The sequence below is a fragment of the Pteropus medius genome, unplaced genomic scaffold, assembly GCF_902729225.1.
Source record: "Pteropus medius unplaced genomic scaffold, Ma_sr-lr_union100, whole genome shotgun sequence".
Classification (NCBI taxonomy): Eukaryota; Metazoa; Chordata; class Mammalia; order Chiroptera; family Pteropodidae; genus Pteropus; species Pteropus medius.
Genome location: NW_024355205.1, coordinates 6,028,365 through 6,041,224, shown reverse-complemented (window position 1 = coordinate 6,041,224; position 12,860 = coordinate 6,028,365). Strand labels below are relative to the sequence as shown.

General features: G+C 32.5%; 1 protein-coding gene across 2 annotated transcripts in view; it reads left to right on the top strand.

Annotated features, from left to right (window-relative positions):
- CERT1 (ceramide transporter 1) overlaps positions 1-12,353 on the top strand; it is an 80,900-nt gene extending 68,547 nt beyond the window's left edge. For both annotated transcript variants that reach the window (XM_039857311.1, XM_039857312.1), the window contains 7 exons: positions 200-295; positions 2,639-2,771; positions 3,660-3,730; positions 5,960-6,088; positions 6,639-6,768; positions 7,687-7,823; positions 10,883-12,353. In XM_039857311.1, coding sequence (XP_039713245.1) covers positions 200-295; positions 2,639-2,771; positions 3,660-3,730; positions 5,960-6,088; positions 6,639-6,768; positions 7,687-7,814 — 687 coding nt within the window. In that variant the 3' untranslated portion in view covers positions 7,815-7,823; positions 10,883-12,353. The remainder of the gene's footprint in view (positions 1-199; positions 296-2,638; positions 2,772-3,659; positions 3,731-5,959; positions 6,089-6,638; positions 6,769-7,686; positions 7,824-10,882) is intronic.
- Positions 12,354-12,860: the final 507 nt, after the last annotated feature.

Genomic DNA, 12,860 nt, shown 5'->3' with positions numbered 1-12,860 from the left:
GTCATTAACCTCGATATATCTAGAATGTAGACTAAACTCAACATTATATAAAACGTACTAACCTTTGTGCATTTGGTTGTTCAGCTTTCTAAGAACATCATTTCTGAACTGAAGTAGACTGAATATCATTATGTTTTAGAGATTATGCCATAGCTATTAATTGGAGGTGTATTCTTATAGCTTTATTTTTCTCTTCAAGGTTGAAGAAATGGTGCAGAACCACATGACTTATTCATTACAGGATGTAGGTGGAGATGCCAATTGGCAGTTGGTTGTAGAAGAAGGAGAAATGAAGGTAATTTCCAGTGAAATGTTATAGGTTTCTAATTGTAGCTCTGTTACAGTCATATTATCCTTACAATTGATATAAATAAGGATAGAGTTTTAAAATTACTTTTAAACAAATTATTACACGTGATCAAAGAAGCACCAAATATTGATAAATAAAATGTCTTTCTGCTTCCTTGCTTTAGCTTTTACGTAATATCTTTATGGTCCAAATCTATGCAGAAATCATTCTGTTCTACCTAGGCCATGAAAAAATATTTTGCAGTTTAATTATGAACAGGTCACAATTAGCTGATGACTATTTGGGTATTTCTCTCTCTTTTAGTATACTCAGTATTGTGCCCAGATATCACTTTGTGTTCCCCTCTGGTCTATGTCTATACTTCATTTTTTGTCCTTTCTCTCTCTGTACCTTTTTTTTTTTTTTTTTTGATATTTGGACGTTGATCAGCTAATCTGGTTCACATCCCTAAACACAGGAGATAGAATAAGAGCAAGGACTAAAGACACGCAGAAATGGATTAAAAAGCAGCAGCAACATTGAACTTTGGATTACCTCATGCCCAAGGCACTATGCTAAAGAAAAAGATATTTAATAGGACTCTCTCCAAGCTGAAACATTAGTTGGGGGGAAAAGGATATTGGCATTTAAAAGATACCATTACTTGGCTCAATCTGATAATGTATTAAATGAAGAGTACAGATGCTTAGTGAAAAAAAGTTGGAAAAGAAAGAGATCTGTGATCTGAAACCGATCGTTTTGTACTGAAGAGAACCATTTGAACTATGGAAATGGAAATAAGGTGCGACAAAGGTGAAGTGAGGGCATTTTAGACAAGAAATAAACATGAGCAAAAACTTGAAAGCTAATTTCTTAATCAGGTGTTTGGTAGAGACTGTGTTGACCAGAATTATTATAGAAAATGGGCAGAATTTCCTCTCCTGAATAGGAACAAATTAAGAAATAAGAGAAGACTGGCAAATAAGATACCAGAGTATTAGATACAATTCTGATAAAATGATTGGATTACATGGAGGCCAGCTGCTGCTGCAAGGTCTTGCTAATATGTTACCTCAGCTAATATTACTAAACTTAATGTTTCTGACACAGCTGGATAATCACAGACCTTCTCCACAAGAGCAAGCCCCAAAAGCACACCAGGATGCATGTTCTCTGCAGAAGAAGGGGTTGAGCCAAACCTGCCTAGTCCCTTCTCTGTACTCCCCATTCAGATAAGTCGCTGTTTCCCCCTAGGGAGGTTCCAGGAAATGAAGGGGTGAAGAGAAACCAGGAGTCTAGATGAAGGCCCTCCATGTGGACTGAGGAGTAGAGAATAAGTACTCCTATAGCCCACAACATTAGAGAAAGAAGAAATTGGGCTGGATTATTGGGAGTATAAAATAACTCAATAAGAGAATAATCTATCGTTTGTAGTAGTAGGTTAACTATTGGATGCAAAATAATGTTTTTGGAAGATTAAGCTGATAGAGAAGACATTAGAAACCAAGAAAACCACTTGCGAGAGTCAAAAGTCTACAGGTTCCAGTTTAGGTGACTAGAAAAATAGCTGTCCCAATAACAAATAAGCACGTAGGGAAAGGAGTTTGGAGAGAGAGATCTAAAGGAGAAACTGTATGTGAAATGTAAACTACGCGTGAAATGCCTAACAGTGTCTGGCCCCAATGGCACGCCATAAATAGCTGATTTTCCCTGTGATAATATGTTTATTCATTTGTCAAAAGAATTTATTATAGAGATCTTTAAATTAGCAAACCCTCTATAATTTTGAAAAAATTAATTTTAATCAGTACTTTAGGTACACAACCTCAGTATTTAAAGTCAACACATAGATCTTTATGGTAGTTTCAGCTTTCAATCATTGATTCAACAAATAATTGCCTATTGTGTTTCATATACTATTCTAGATGCTGGGGATACATCATTGAACAAAACTGCCTTAAATCAATATCCTTAAGGAGATTATGTTATAACCAGGCTATATGGCCTTATTAGTCATGTTGAACAGTTTTTGATAATGTTCAGTAAATAATGCTTGTTTTAAATTGATATATTTATTTTTTAACAACTCACAGTAGTCATTCATCACACATGCATATTTTTCATAGTTGAAGTTTACATTGGATTTGCAGTTTTAAATATTTTTATGTGTTGCATGTCTAAATAATTTGAAATTTTAAACTTCTTTTTAGTGGAATATTTATGTTCCATCATGCACTTCCATAAATAAAATCTTAAAAAGCCATTAAGTTTTAAAATATGCTTTCAAGTTTGTACTTTAGAAATTTGATCTTTATTTTTTAAACAAGTTTGTAAATATATCCTATGTAGGTATATAGAAGAGAAGTAGAAGAAAATGGGATTGTTCTGGATCCTTTGAAAGCAACTCATGCAGTTAAAGGCGTTACAGGACATGAAGTCTGCAATTACTTCTGGAATGTTGATGTTCGCAATGATTGGGAAAGTAAGCTGCAATTAATATATTTTTAAAATATATTTTAATATAATTATTATTTAATATTTAATATTAAATCCAACCTGATTTTCTGTATCTGATTTGTAGTTTACAAAGTCGGTGTAGAGGATATCTGGAGAATCATACAGGGGACTGACAATACTTTATATTTAAATAGAGCTTTTTTACTATATAAAATACTTCTCAGTATGTTGTAGAATTTGATCCAGTACCTGAACAATCCTACATAGGTAGATAATAAAGTAAAATTCAGATGGATCTAAGGCCATAGAACTAGTTAGTGGAAAAGCCAGAACTAATATTAAAAGTATCTGTTTTATCATATACTTTTTTCCTATGCTGTTTTCTTTCCATGGTAAATCCTAGATGAATCCTGCTGTGGTTTGTTTAGTTATTCTTTGGCGAAGGGGTTCCCTTGGGCACCAGATTTTGTAAATAGATACTTTTGAACATCATAAGATGTTTATCAGTAGCAGTTTGACATTCTTTTCTCACAAATACAGTCACCTAAGCCTAGATAGAACAGTTTATTCAGCTTTAGTAAATTAGGGATTATAGAGAGAGGTCATAGTGTTAGGGAGTAATTTGTGCCAGAATAATGCAGTGGTGGTGATTATAATTGTTTTTTGGCTGTGGAAGCTAGATATTGGACCAAAAAAAATGAGATTTCTGGGTGATCAGGTCTCATAGCCACTATCTATAGCCCTAATACTAGGTATTAACTACCTTTGTTTGAACTTAGCCTAGGTGGGGCAGAAACCTGTTCATTTTACCATAATGTTCATTTGTAATTGACTTTCAGTATAAATGAATTAATCACATTCTAGAAAAAGGTAATGTATCTTTTTGGCTATTAATATTTTCTCTTTATTTCAGCAACAATAGAAAACTTTCATGTGGTGGAAACATTAGCTGATAATGCAATCATCATATATCAAACGCACAAGGTAAATATCTCATCCCAAAAGGATTCTACTGTAGTTCAAACTGAGACATATAAATTCTCTAAAGTAAAATTTGGCAGGAAATTAAATGCCACAAAAGATTCAAAGACTTTATTAATAATTCATGAATGTCATGTATTTGAAAGGTACATCACCTCATATAAAGCAGAAATGGGTGCAGCTAAGAACCTGAGAAATATCTAGAAACAATGTATTTGATGAAGATCTACAGTTAGTTATGCACATTCTAAGTCTAGAAAAGAAATTCTTGAAATCCTTTATTCTAGCATCTAGTTTCTATGAGAGATAAATGATAAATGATAGTTATCAAATATGAAAGTGACTACAATATAATAAGGGGAGTAGAAAATATGTTATTAGCCTATGTTAAGACTAACAGATTTGAAAGTGATTTAAGTGGATGATCTTAAAGCAAAGGAAAATTACTGGGCATGACTATTAAGAGGTTGGTCATACACAAGTACATATAGAATCATTTCATTTAAATTAGTTCCCTTTCATGTCATTTTTTCCTCTACTAGTCTAGATATTTAAAATGGTAGAATTAATATTTCTCTTACCTTATTCTGTTCTGTTCTATCCAAAATAATATTTTGGATAAAGAATAATAAAAGGAATTAAAATTTTGGAGAGATCCACCAAAAAGCACTATTGTATGTTACATAAGAAATATAATGATTCAATAAGTACTTAGTTTCTCTTTTTCAAATGATTTTTTAATTGAGCCAAGTGTATTTGAGATTTGCTCTTTATCTCTTAAACTCAGTCCTGTCACCTGAGGCATCTTTTTTGTATCTAATGCCTGTAAGCTAGGCTTCATTTTACATGCTAGCTGCTCAAGAATGTGTGACAATGAAGATTCTACATATTTGTGACAATGAAGCATACATATTTGGGGGGCAGGGGAGTGGAGAGGGAGGTCCTAGGCAAAATCTAAAATTTAGTAGATGTTAAAATATCAATTAATTGCCCTGTAATTTGGAATGAAAATAAATTACCACTAATTGAGAATCAGAAGACTCTTATCTGAAGATAATTGATCCCGGAACACAATCTGCTGCAAGTATTTCACTAAGTAAATAGTAAATGGAGGGGAGGATTGTATAGATTGTATTAGGGTTATTTCTTGAAAACTAAAACTAAAATTATTAAACTAATGTATCTTATACGTACCATAATTTAAATTACAATTATAATTATTTGACTAAACTAATTATCTTGGCATTTTTTCAACAAAATTCCATAACACTGACATCTTTTTTTGGTTTCTTTTATAATTTGGTCTTAAAGAAGGCTGTTCATCTTCTAATGTTTAAATCATTCTCACTCTTTAAATTTCTGTCTTATCATCCTTGCAGATTTGCATTTATTAGTTCTAACATGGCCAAATTTTTGTTTATTATTAGCTTCATATACATTTCCCTAACACTACTGTCATCAGCTTCATAGAATTTTCTCTCTCTAAAAGATAAACCATTTCACTTTGCAAATGAGTTATGTTATGTTGACACTGAGCTGTTAGCTATTTATCATACTCAACGATCAGGAAAGACACTACATACTGCAAATTTTCTCTCGTTTGAAAGTATGTAGTCCCAGTTTTCTAAGACCTAGGTTCTTTGTCATTCCAATAGTATATGTTTTTCCTTGCATACTATAAAGTTGAAAGATTCTATATGATTGGGAATTCTTCAGATACGATTATGATATCAAAGGAGCAATCTTTTTTTCTCTAAAATCTTTGATTTAAACTCTCTGAACAATTTAAACAGAAGTTTAATACGACACTTAAAAGCAGAATATTACCAGGATCTGTGGGAGAGGTTAATGGAGAGTTGTTGCTTAATGGAATTTCTGTTTGGGGTGATAAAAAATTTTGGAAATAGTGGTGATGTTTACATAACATTGTGATTGTAATTACTGCCATTGAATTGTATACTTAAAAGTAGTTTAAATAGCAAATTATATGTTACATATATATTACCACAGTTTAAAAAAAAAATAGCAGAATATTATTCTTTTGGTATTGTTCTACAAAACCATTAACTCAGCATCCATAATTAATCCTTTGATGGATATTCTCAGATGCTTTTCATTTAAAATTTGACAGATTTTACTTTCAACTAAGATATTTATTAGTTGTACATTTGTTTTTCTGTTCCATATTATATATGAATAAAATGTATTTTCAAAAAATTTTTACTTTGACAGAGAGTGTGGCCTGCTTCTCAACGAGATGTATTATATCTTTCTGCCATTCGAAAGATACCAGCCTTGACTGAAAATGACCCGGAAACTTGGATAGTTTGTAATTTTTCTGTGGATCATGACAGTGCTCCTGTAAGTACACTGTGTAAATTTGTATAGTTGTATAATGTAAAGCTAAATAAACAGTACAGTGCAAAAGTGATAAACATATACCACACACGCACAGATACTTGATAATGATTCTTAGATTTTGTTTTATGTTGTCTCTTTGGGACAATATAACTCATGTGTTACCTGAGGGACAAGAGTCATGGCTGTGACCATCCTAGCAGGGCTGTTTTCTTTTCCTTCTGAGGTGAGATGAGACAGAGTTGATGGATAGTATATGTAGGCTACTTCTTACAGTTACCTTTCAAGCCATGATCAACTACTGGCAACCTCTGGTTTCTACTTCGATTTAGCGAGCGCCATTTACACATAAAAAGAGCGATAATCATTTCTACTGTCTTCTTATTAGCTTGGCATGTGTTATTTTTTGGCGCTTATAAGATTTTGTTGGAGATTTTGATCTTTGCTGGAGTTATGGTTTGGATTAACCTAATGTAGTATTAGACCAGTAGAGATTATAAAATACTGAGTATCTACTATACTGGTATTTTCTTCTTATTTTTTGTTTTGGCAGCTAAACAATCGATGTGTTCGTGCCAAAATAAATATTGCTATGATTTGTCAAACCTTGGTAAGCCCACCAGAGGGAAACCAAGAGATTAGCAGGGACAACATTCTATGCAAGATTACGTATGTCGCTAATGGTATGTATTTTGTTGTTTGTTTTTGCTACTTGGTAATGTGGATGTTCTTAGTATGATCTGCATGATAACTGACTGGACAAATGCCATTTAGAAATGCCTTTTTAGTTTTTATCCTTTGGATTAGTAATTTTTAATTTGGATAGATGTATATCAAAACTATTGGGAAACTTTCAAAATACACATATCTGGATTTCATCCCAGAACTACTATATCAGACTTTCTGAAACTGGGTCTGCATAGGTAAATTTTAAAACTTCATATCAAGATCACTATCACATATCTTTGGTTTTAAGAACCATTTTATTAAATATTTGCCTGAAAGAATATATACTTTTAGGAATGTAAGCAACAATGGGAAAGGAAAGTAACAGTTCTTTTTCTTATTGTCAGCCATGTTCGTTTTCTGAATCTTTGGTCCCTAGTCCTTATTAGCTAGTTATATATTTAATTCACATTGGCCTGCTGCCGAACAGCCCTGTTACTTTGGTTCCTTATGACACCCATAACCTACCTACAGTAGTTATTGAAGTCCATCTAATCAGATCCTCATACCTTCTTTATACAGGGCCACAACTGCTAGTGTATTTAAAAGAGATGGTTATGCCTGAGTAAGTTACTACTTGATTACAGTAGAGTTTGATGAATAAATCTTCCCTAAGTAACCTAAAGTGTAGCTGTATGAACATTTGCATACAATTTAGGAAACTAAGGATATTTTAGAAAGGTAATAAATGCTTTCTTACTTGCTATCTTCTTGTCCGGTGGTTAATTTTAAGCAATTAATTTAATAGTAAAGATTTAAGAGATGCTGATTGTTTCAAAATGAGGAACTTTTTAAAGCATAGGAACAAATTGAGTGTTTCACATTTGTTTGTAGAATTATATCCTAACAGATTTTAATTTTTCTTTAATTCACAGTGAACCCTGGAGGATGGGCACCAGCCTCAGTGTTAAGGGCAGTGGCAAAACGAGAGTATCCAAAGTTTCTAAAACGTTTTACTTCTTACGTCCAAGAGAAAACAGCAGGAAAACCTATTTTATTCTAGTATTAAAAGGTACTGGAAGATATGTTATCCTTTTTTTAAAACTTTTTTTGACTAATGTGATTCTACAGATATTAAAATTTAGTTAATTGTCAAAAGTAGTTTCTGTGTTTTATAATGTTCTCATATAAAGAGTTATTTTTATAGCCTTAAAACTTATTTTTTTATTATTTTTCTGCTTATATTAAATAATACCTGCTTATATTTAAAAAATTTCAACATCATTGAACTACAGAATTTCATAAGTTCAAGTTCCTTATATCTTTCCCTTCCCAGAAATTACTGTTATTTCGGTTGTATATCCTTCTAGACTCTGATATGTATGTATTTACATATATTTTTAATTATTTTAAAAAATGTATTTTCTACTGTTTTGTAGCTTGTTGTTTTTCTGCCAACAATATATCTTGACTATTATTCCACATGAAGATATGAGATATAAAACCCTCTCATTTTTTTAATATCTGCTATATGAGTGTTGCAGAATTTATTAACCAGTCCCATGTTAATGTCTGGGTTGGTTCCATGTTTATTGTCAAATGATGTTACACTGAGTATCTTTGCACAAGGAATCCAGAATCTTTAATTTTTTTACAAATTAAGTGATAATGTTAGCATGATTCAGAAGTTAAAATTATGAAAATATACAGTAAAATTTATCCCTTGCTCCTTATTCACCCAGTTTTGCCCCCTCTCCACACATGCAAAAGTATACAGCTGCTATTACTAATTTCTTGTGTATTTTTCCAGATTTTTTTTTTGTCTGAATAAGGAAATACAAGTATATTCCTCCCACACATACTCTTTTTTGTTGTTGAAGAAAAAGTAGCGTACACACCATTCTGCACTTTGTTTTTGCACTTTTATTATCTTGATGGTCTTTTCATGTTGGTAGGGAGCTTCTTTATTTTTTTTTACGGCTTTATAGTATCTCATTGTATGGATGTATATAATTTATTTAACCTCTAGTTGTAGATACTAAAATTGTTTCCAATTTTTGTTAGAACAAACGGCGTTGCAGTTATATTCATATGTCATTTTATACTTCAACTTGTTATGTGGGATAAGTTATGATATGTGCCACTGCTGGCGCTCTGGGAGTTTGTGTATTTGTAATTTATGTATTGCCCTCCATAGGGGTTGTATTAATATACCATTTCACCAGCAATAATGTATTAGAGTGCCTGTTTACTTGTACCCCCTCACACGATGGGTGAAATAAAACTTTCTGATTTTTTTTCCAACTTAATAGGTGTAAAATACTCTTCTAGTGTAGTTTTAATTGCATTTCTCTTATTGTGAATGCATTTGAGCATCTTTTAGTCCATTTGTAACATTTGCATAATTCTGTTTTTTATGAACTCTGAGTGTGTGTTAGCATTTAAATTTTTAATAGATCTTACTACAAAGTAAAATAATTCACAGGCAGTAAGTATATATGAACGTCTTCTCATTCTTATCTACACTGAATGTTAAATCATTGGCTGAGAAATTTATTTTCTTGAGTCACTTTCTTTAGATAAAAATAATATAGTCAATTATCGTATGATGACTGATGTTTTTAGTTATGTCTAATTTCTGATGCTATTTATGGTATGTCTTTCCTTTTTAAAAAAAAAAATAACTCAAAAGCTGAATTTATAGTCAGATACTAACACAAGGATATTGCATTGGTGTCCTAGATATGTAGCTTTTCCCAAGAAAAAAGTGACCTGAAAATGTTAGTCAAGTTCTGATCTTACCGATCTGAATGGTTAGTGTTTGGAGATACAGTCTGACCTTTGTGGAATTCTCTCTTCTGGCATAAGTGCGCTGTATAAATGCGCTATTGTTAGAATATGTTATACTTTAGGATTGTTATGGCTAGATCTGGGTGCCTAACCTATTAATTCAGTCTCTGCAGTGTATTTGTCAAGCATACCAGAAACCTGATGCCACACAATGGCAGCAGGCTTTTCACCTTACTTAGCTGAGTGTTTCTCCGCATAGCCTTAAGATTTCTAAAAGGTTTTGCTGTTTGCTCCAACCAGGACCAAGCATGCAGCTTTATCTGCTTTCTCTCTTCTTCACCTCTATCTCAGAATGCAGTTATATATAGAACATGCTTTCAACTATGTTCAAGGAGAATAATGGTTTTCCTAAACATTTGAAAAATACATGCTAACATATTACTAGCATTTGCCTCTAAACCGTTGAATTCGGGGTGTTGTTTTATTGACTGACCAAGTGTATGTTTGGTGCATGTGCACATATATGTTCATATGTGCACACATTCTTCTCTAGTGGCCCTAGGATGGAAGGCATTGAAATCCTTTGAAAAAAACTTAGGGGACAGAGGTAGCATTGTTTGTGGATGTGTGTGTATGTATGTAAAGATAGAAATGAAAAGACTCACTGGCCAAAACTCAGTTCTGGCCTTGAGTTTGCCTAAAGTGATATTTGTCCCATAATACTTTCGGCAGGTGTGTGTATGAAGTGCATTCTAGCACTGAAACCTTAAGGAAGCTAACATTCTTAATTTTAGTGTTGGAGAAATTATAACTTTCAATAGTCATTTTCTTTAGAGAAATTCCATAGAGTTAATGAAGTCCGAAGATATTTACAATTGTTAGTCAAAACTCTTTAACACATTTGACAAGGGCTGAGTATGTTTGTGTCTTAAGATAAGGTAGACCTTTTCTTCATAGCCTAAGTAAATTTTTAAAATTTTTGATAAGTGATATTCATAATTTTTATTGAAGACTAAGAAGGAAATGCCAGTTTGTTGAGTACAAATCTGGAGACCTCTGGGTGATTTGCTCTTTGTTTACCTATAGTACATTACCCTTTTAAATTTTTTCTAACTTTCAGAAGATTTCTTGTATGCTCTGTTACTGATGGATAAGTTTCAAATATTTAAGGTTAATAATTTTACATTCTTAAAGGTGAAAATCCTTAAAAGATACATTTTAATAGAGAATCTGTGTATTTCATCAATTCAGAGGGTAGAAGGAAATTCGTTCTGGTATTCTTGCAGCTGTTAGTAATAATGTATTGCCTAATTTTTTACTTGTCATTTTTCTTTCTTGCAGTGACGGAAGCAAGGCTGTGTGACATTCCATGTTGGAGGAAAAACTGAAAAGAAAAATGCTCTAAGCTGGAACATAGGATCTATAGCCTTGTCTGTGGCCCAACATCTTGGCCTTGTGTAAAAAAAAAAAAAATGAAGAAATATTGCAATAGCAAAGCTGAATATCTAACACTAGCTGTCTCCTGCTAGATCTCCATGCTCAGCATATAACTATAAATACATGTAAAATTACATGTACATGGCTATATTTTTATTTGCTTGCTCCCAGAAGAGAAAAAAAAAAATCAACTTTGAATCACAACTAGGAATTGATGCTTTAATTTTTGGAAACTTTTTCAAAATTTTTAATTTAGTATGGTCCGGCCTAAGATCCTCAGTTGTATCAGGTTTTGTGCACAAAAGAAAAGCACAGAAGTTGAACACACACGGGAATGTGCTTTCTGTGCACCAAATATCTGGATGGGGTTCTTTTTTCAGGCCTATATAGTCAAATCTGTGTCCAGAATTTTTTGACTTCTTTGCTTTGTATAATCATAGAATTTATTGCTGCTGATTTCTATAATGATTCATGTTGTCATGTAAGGTGTCTTTTAATAACTGAGGGCTGTCAGTAACCTGTGATTTTGCTTTTTCTATAGTCTTACTCCCATGAAGAACCTTGGTTCTGATGGAGAAAGTGAAAAGCTTTATTTTTTTCCCCATATATCTTTATGTTTCTTGTATTTTTATTTGTGTTCTGTGTGCTACAGCTTTTGGTTTTTCAGTTTGTTAGAAACACAATATGGCAATTCCTGAATTGGTTCTGCCTGCCTCCAAACATCTGTACAAATCTTATGGATATAAATTACTTTCTGGTAAAATGGTCAGGATAAAATGAGCTCACATTTTTATGAAATTTGTAAAAGGTTATATGGTATTACTTGTTAAAGCAAATCAGACTGAGTTTGACATTTGATTCAATATTTCTAGTATTCAGTAACAAGTATGTTTGTTAATTCTTCTAATTTGGGTCAGTTTAAGAGATATGTTGCAGGATATGCACACAAAATGTTAGCATTGCTCCTGTTTGCCTCTTGATCAGAAACTTCAGCAGAGCAGTAAAGGATTCCATGTGATTCAAACTGAAATTCTTTCCTTAGTTGCTGTAAGAACTTACATGTAAAATACCTTTTTTAGTTTATTAGTTTCAGGCCTCTGTGAAAAACCTTGAAGCATGGAGTTGAGGCAAGGAATTATACTCATTGAAGTGGAAATGACTGCCCACTCCAAAATCTTCATTGTGTTTATACACAGATGTGCTTACATATATCAGAGGCATTTTGTAGATGTTTTGCTGACTTGTTCATCTCTGTAGAAACACAGAAATCAGACCCATTTTGTTAAGCAGAAAGTCATGTCACATGGAACATGTCCTGTATATATTTCATACGTGGTAATGAAGTCTTAATGATAAATGCAAGGTGATAATTTAATGATGGGATTAGTCTGATCATTTAATATGCACAATCCTGGAAGTGAATTACTTGCATCAGATATAGTGGTATTTATTATTCTGTACAGAGAGAAAAAATACATATGAAACATAATGCTTACATTACATGCACGCAGATTTCATGCTCCATAAATCTTTTCTATTTTTTAATTTACCTTTCTCTAAATGATGTGCATGGAATATGCCTTATTACAGAAAAATGCTGTTCATAATTTGACTATGTGGAAAAGTGCCTATGGTGGTAAATGCTAGTAAGGCAAATAAGACAAATTATCATATCAGTTTACTACATAACCAGTTAACATTTTATATTGTGATGTTTAAAAAATGTTTATACCTCAAATGTGTATTTTATTTTACAATCATCTGTGGGCTGGGATGTGGGAGTATGGGAGGGTGGGGGAGGGGAAGTTTATTCATCATAGCCACTGATGGGAATCTTCAAAAAATTCTATATGCCCACTTTAAATATTTCTCCATTTGGCAT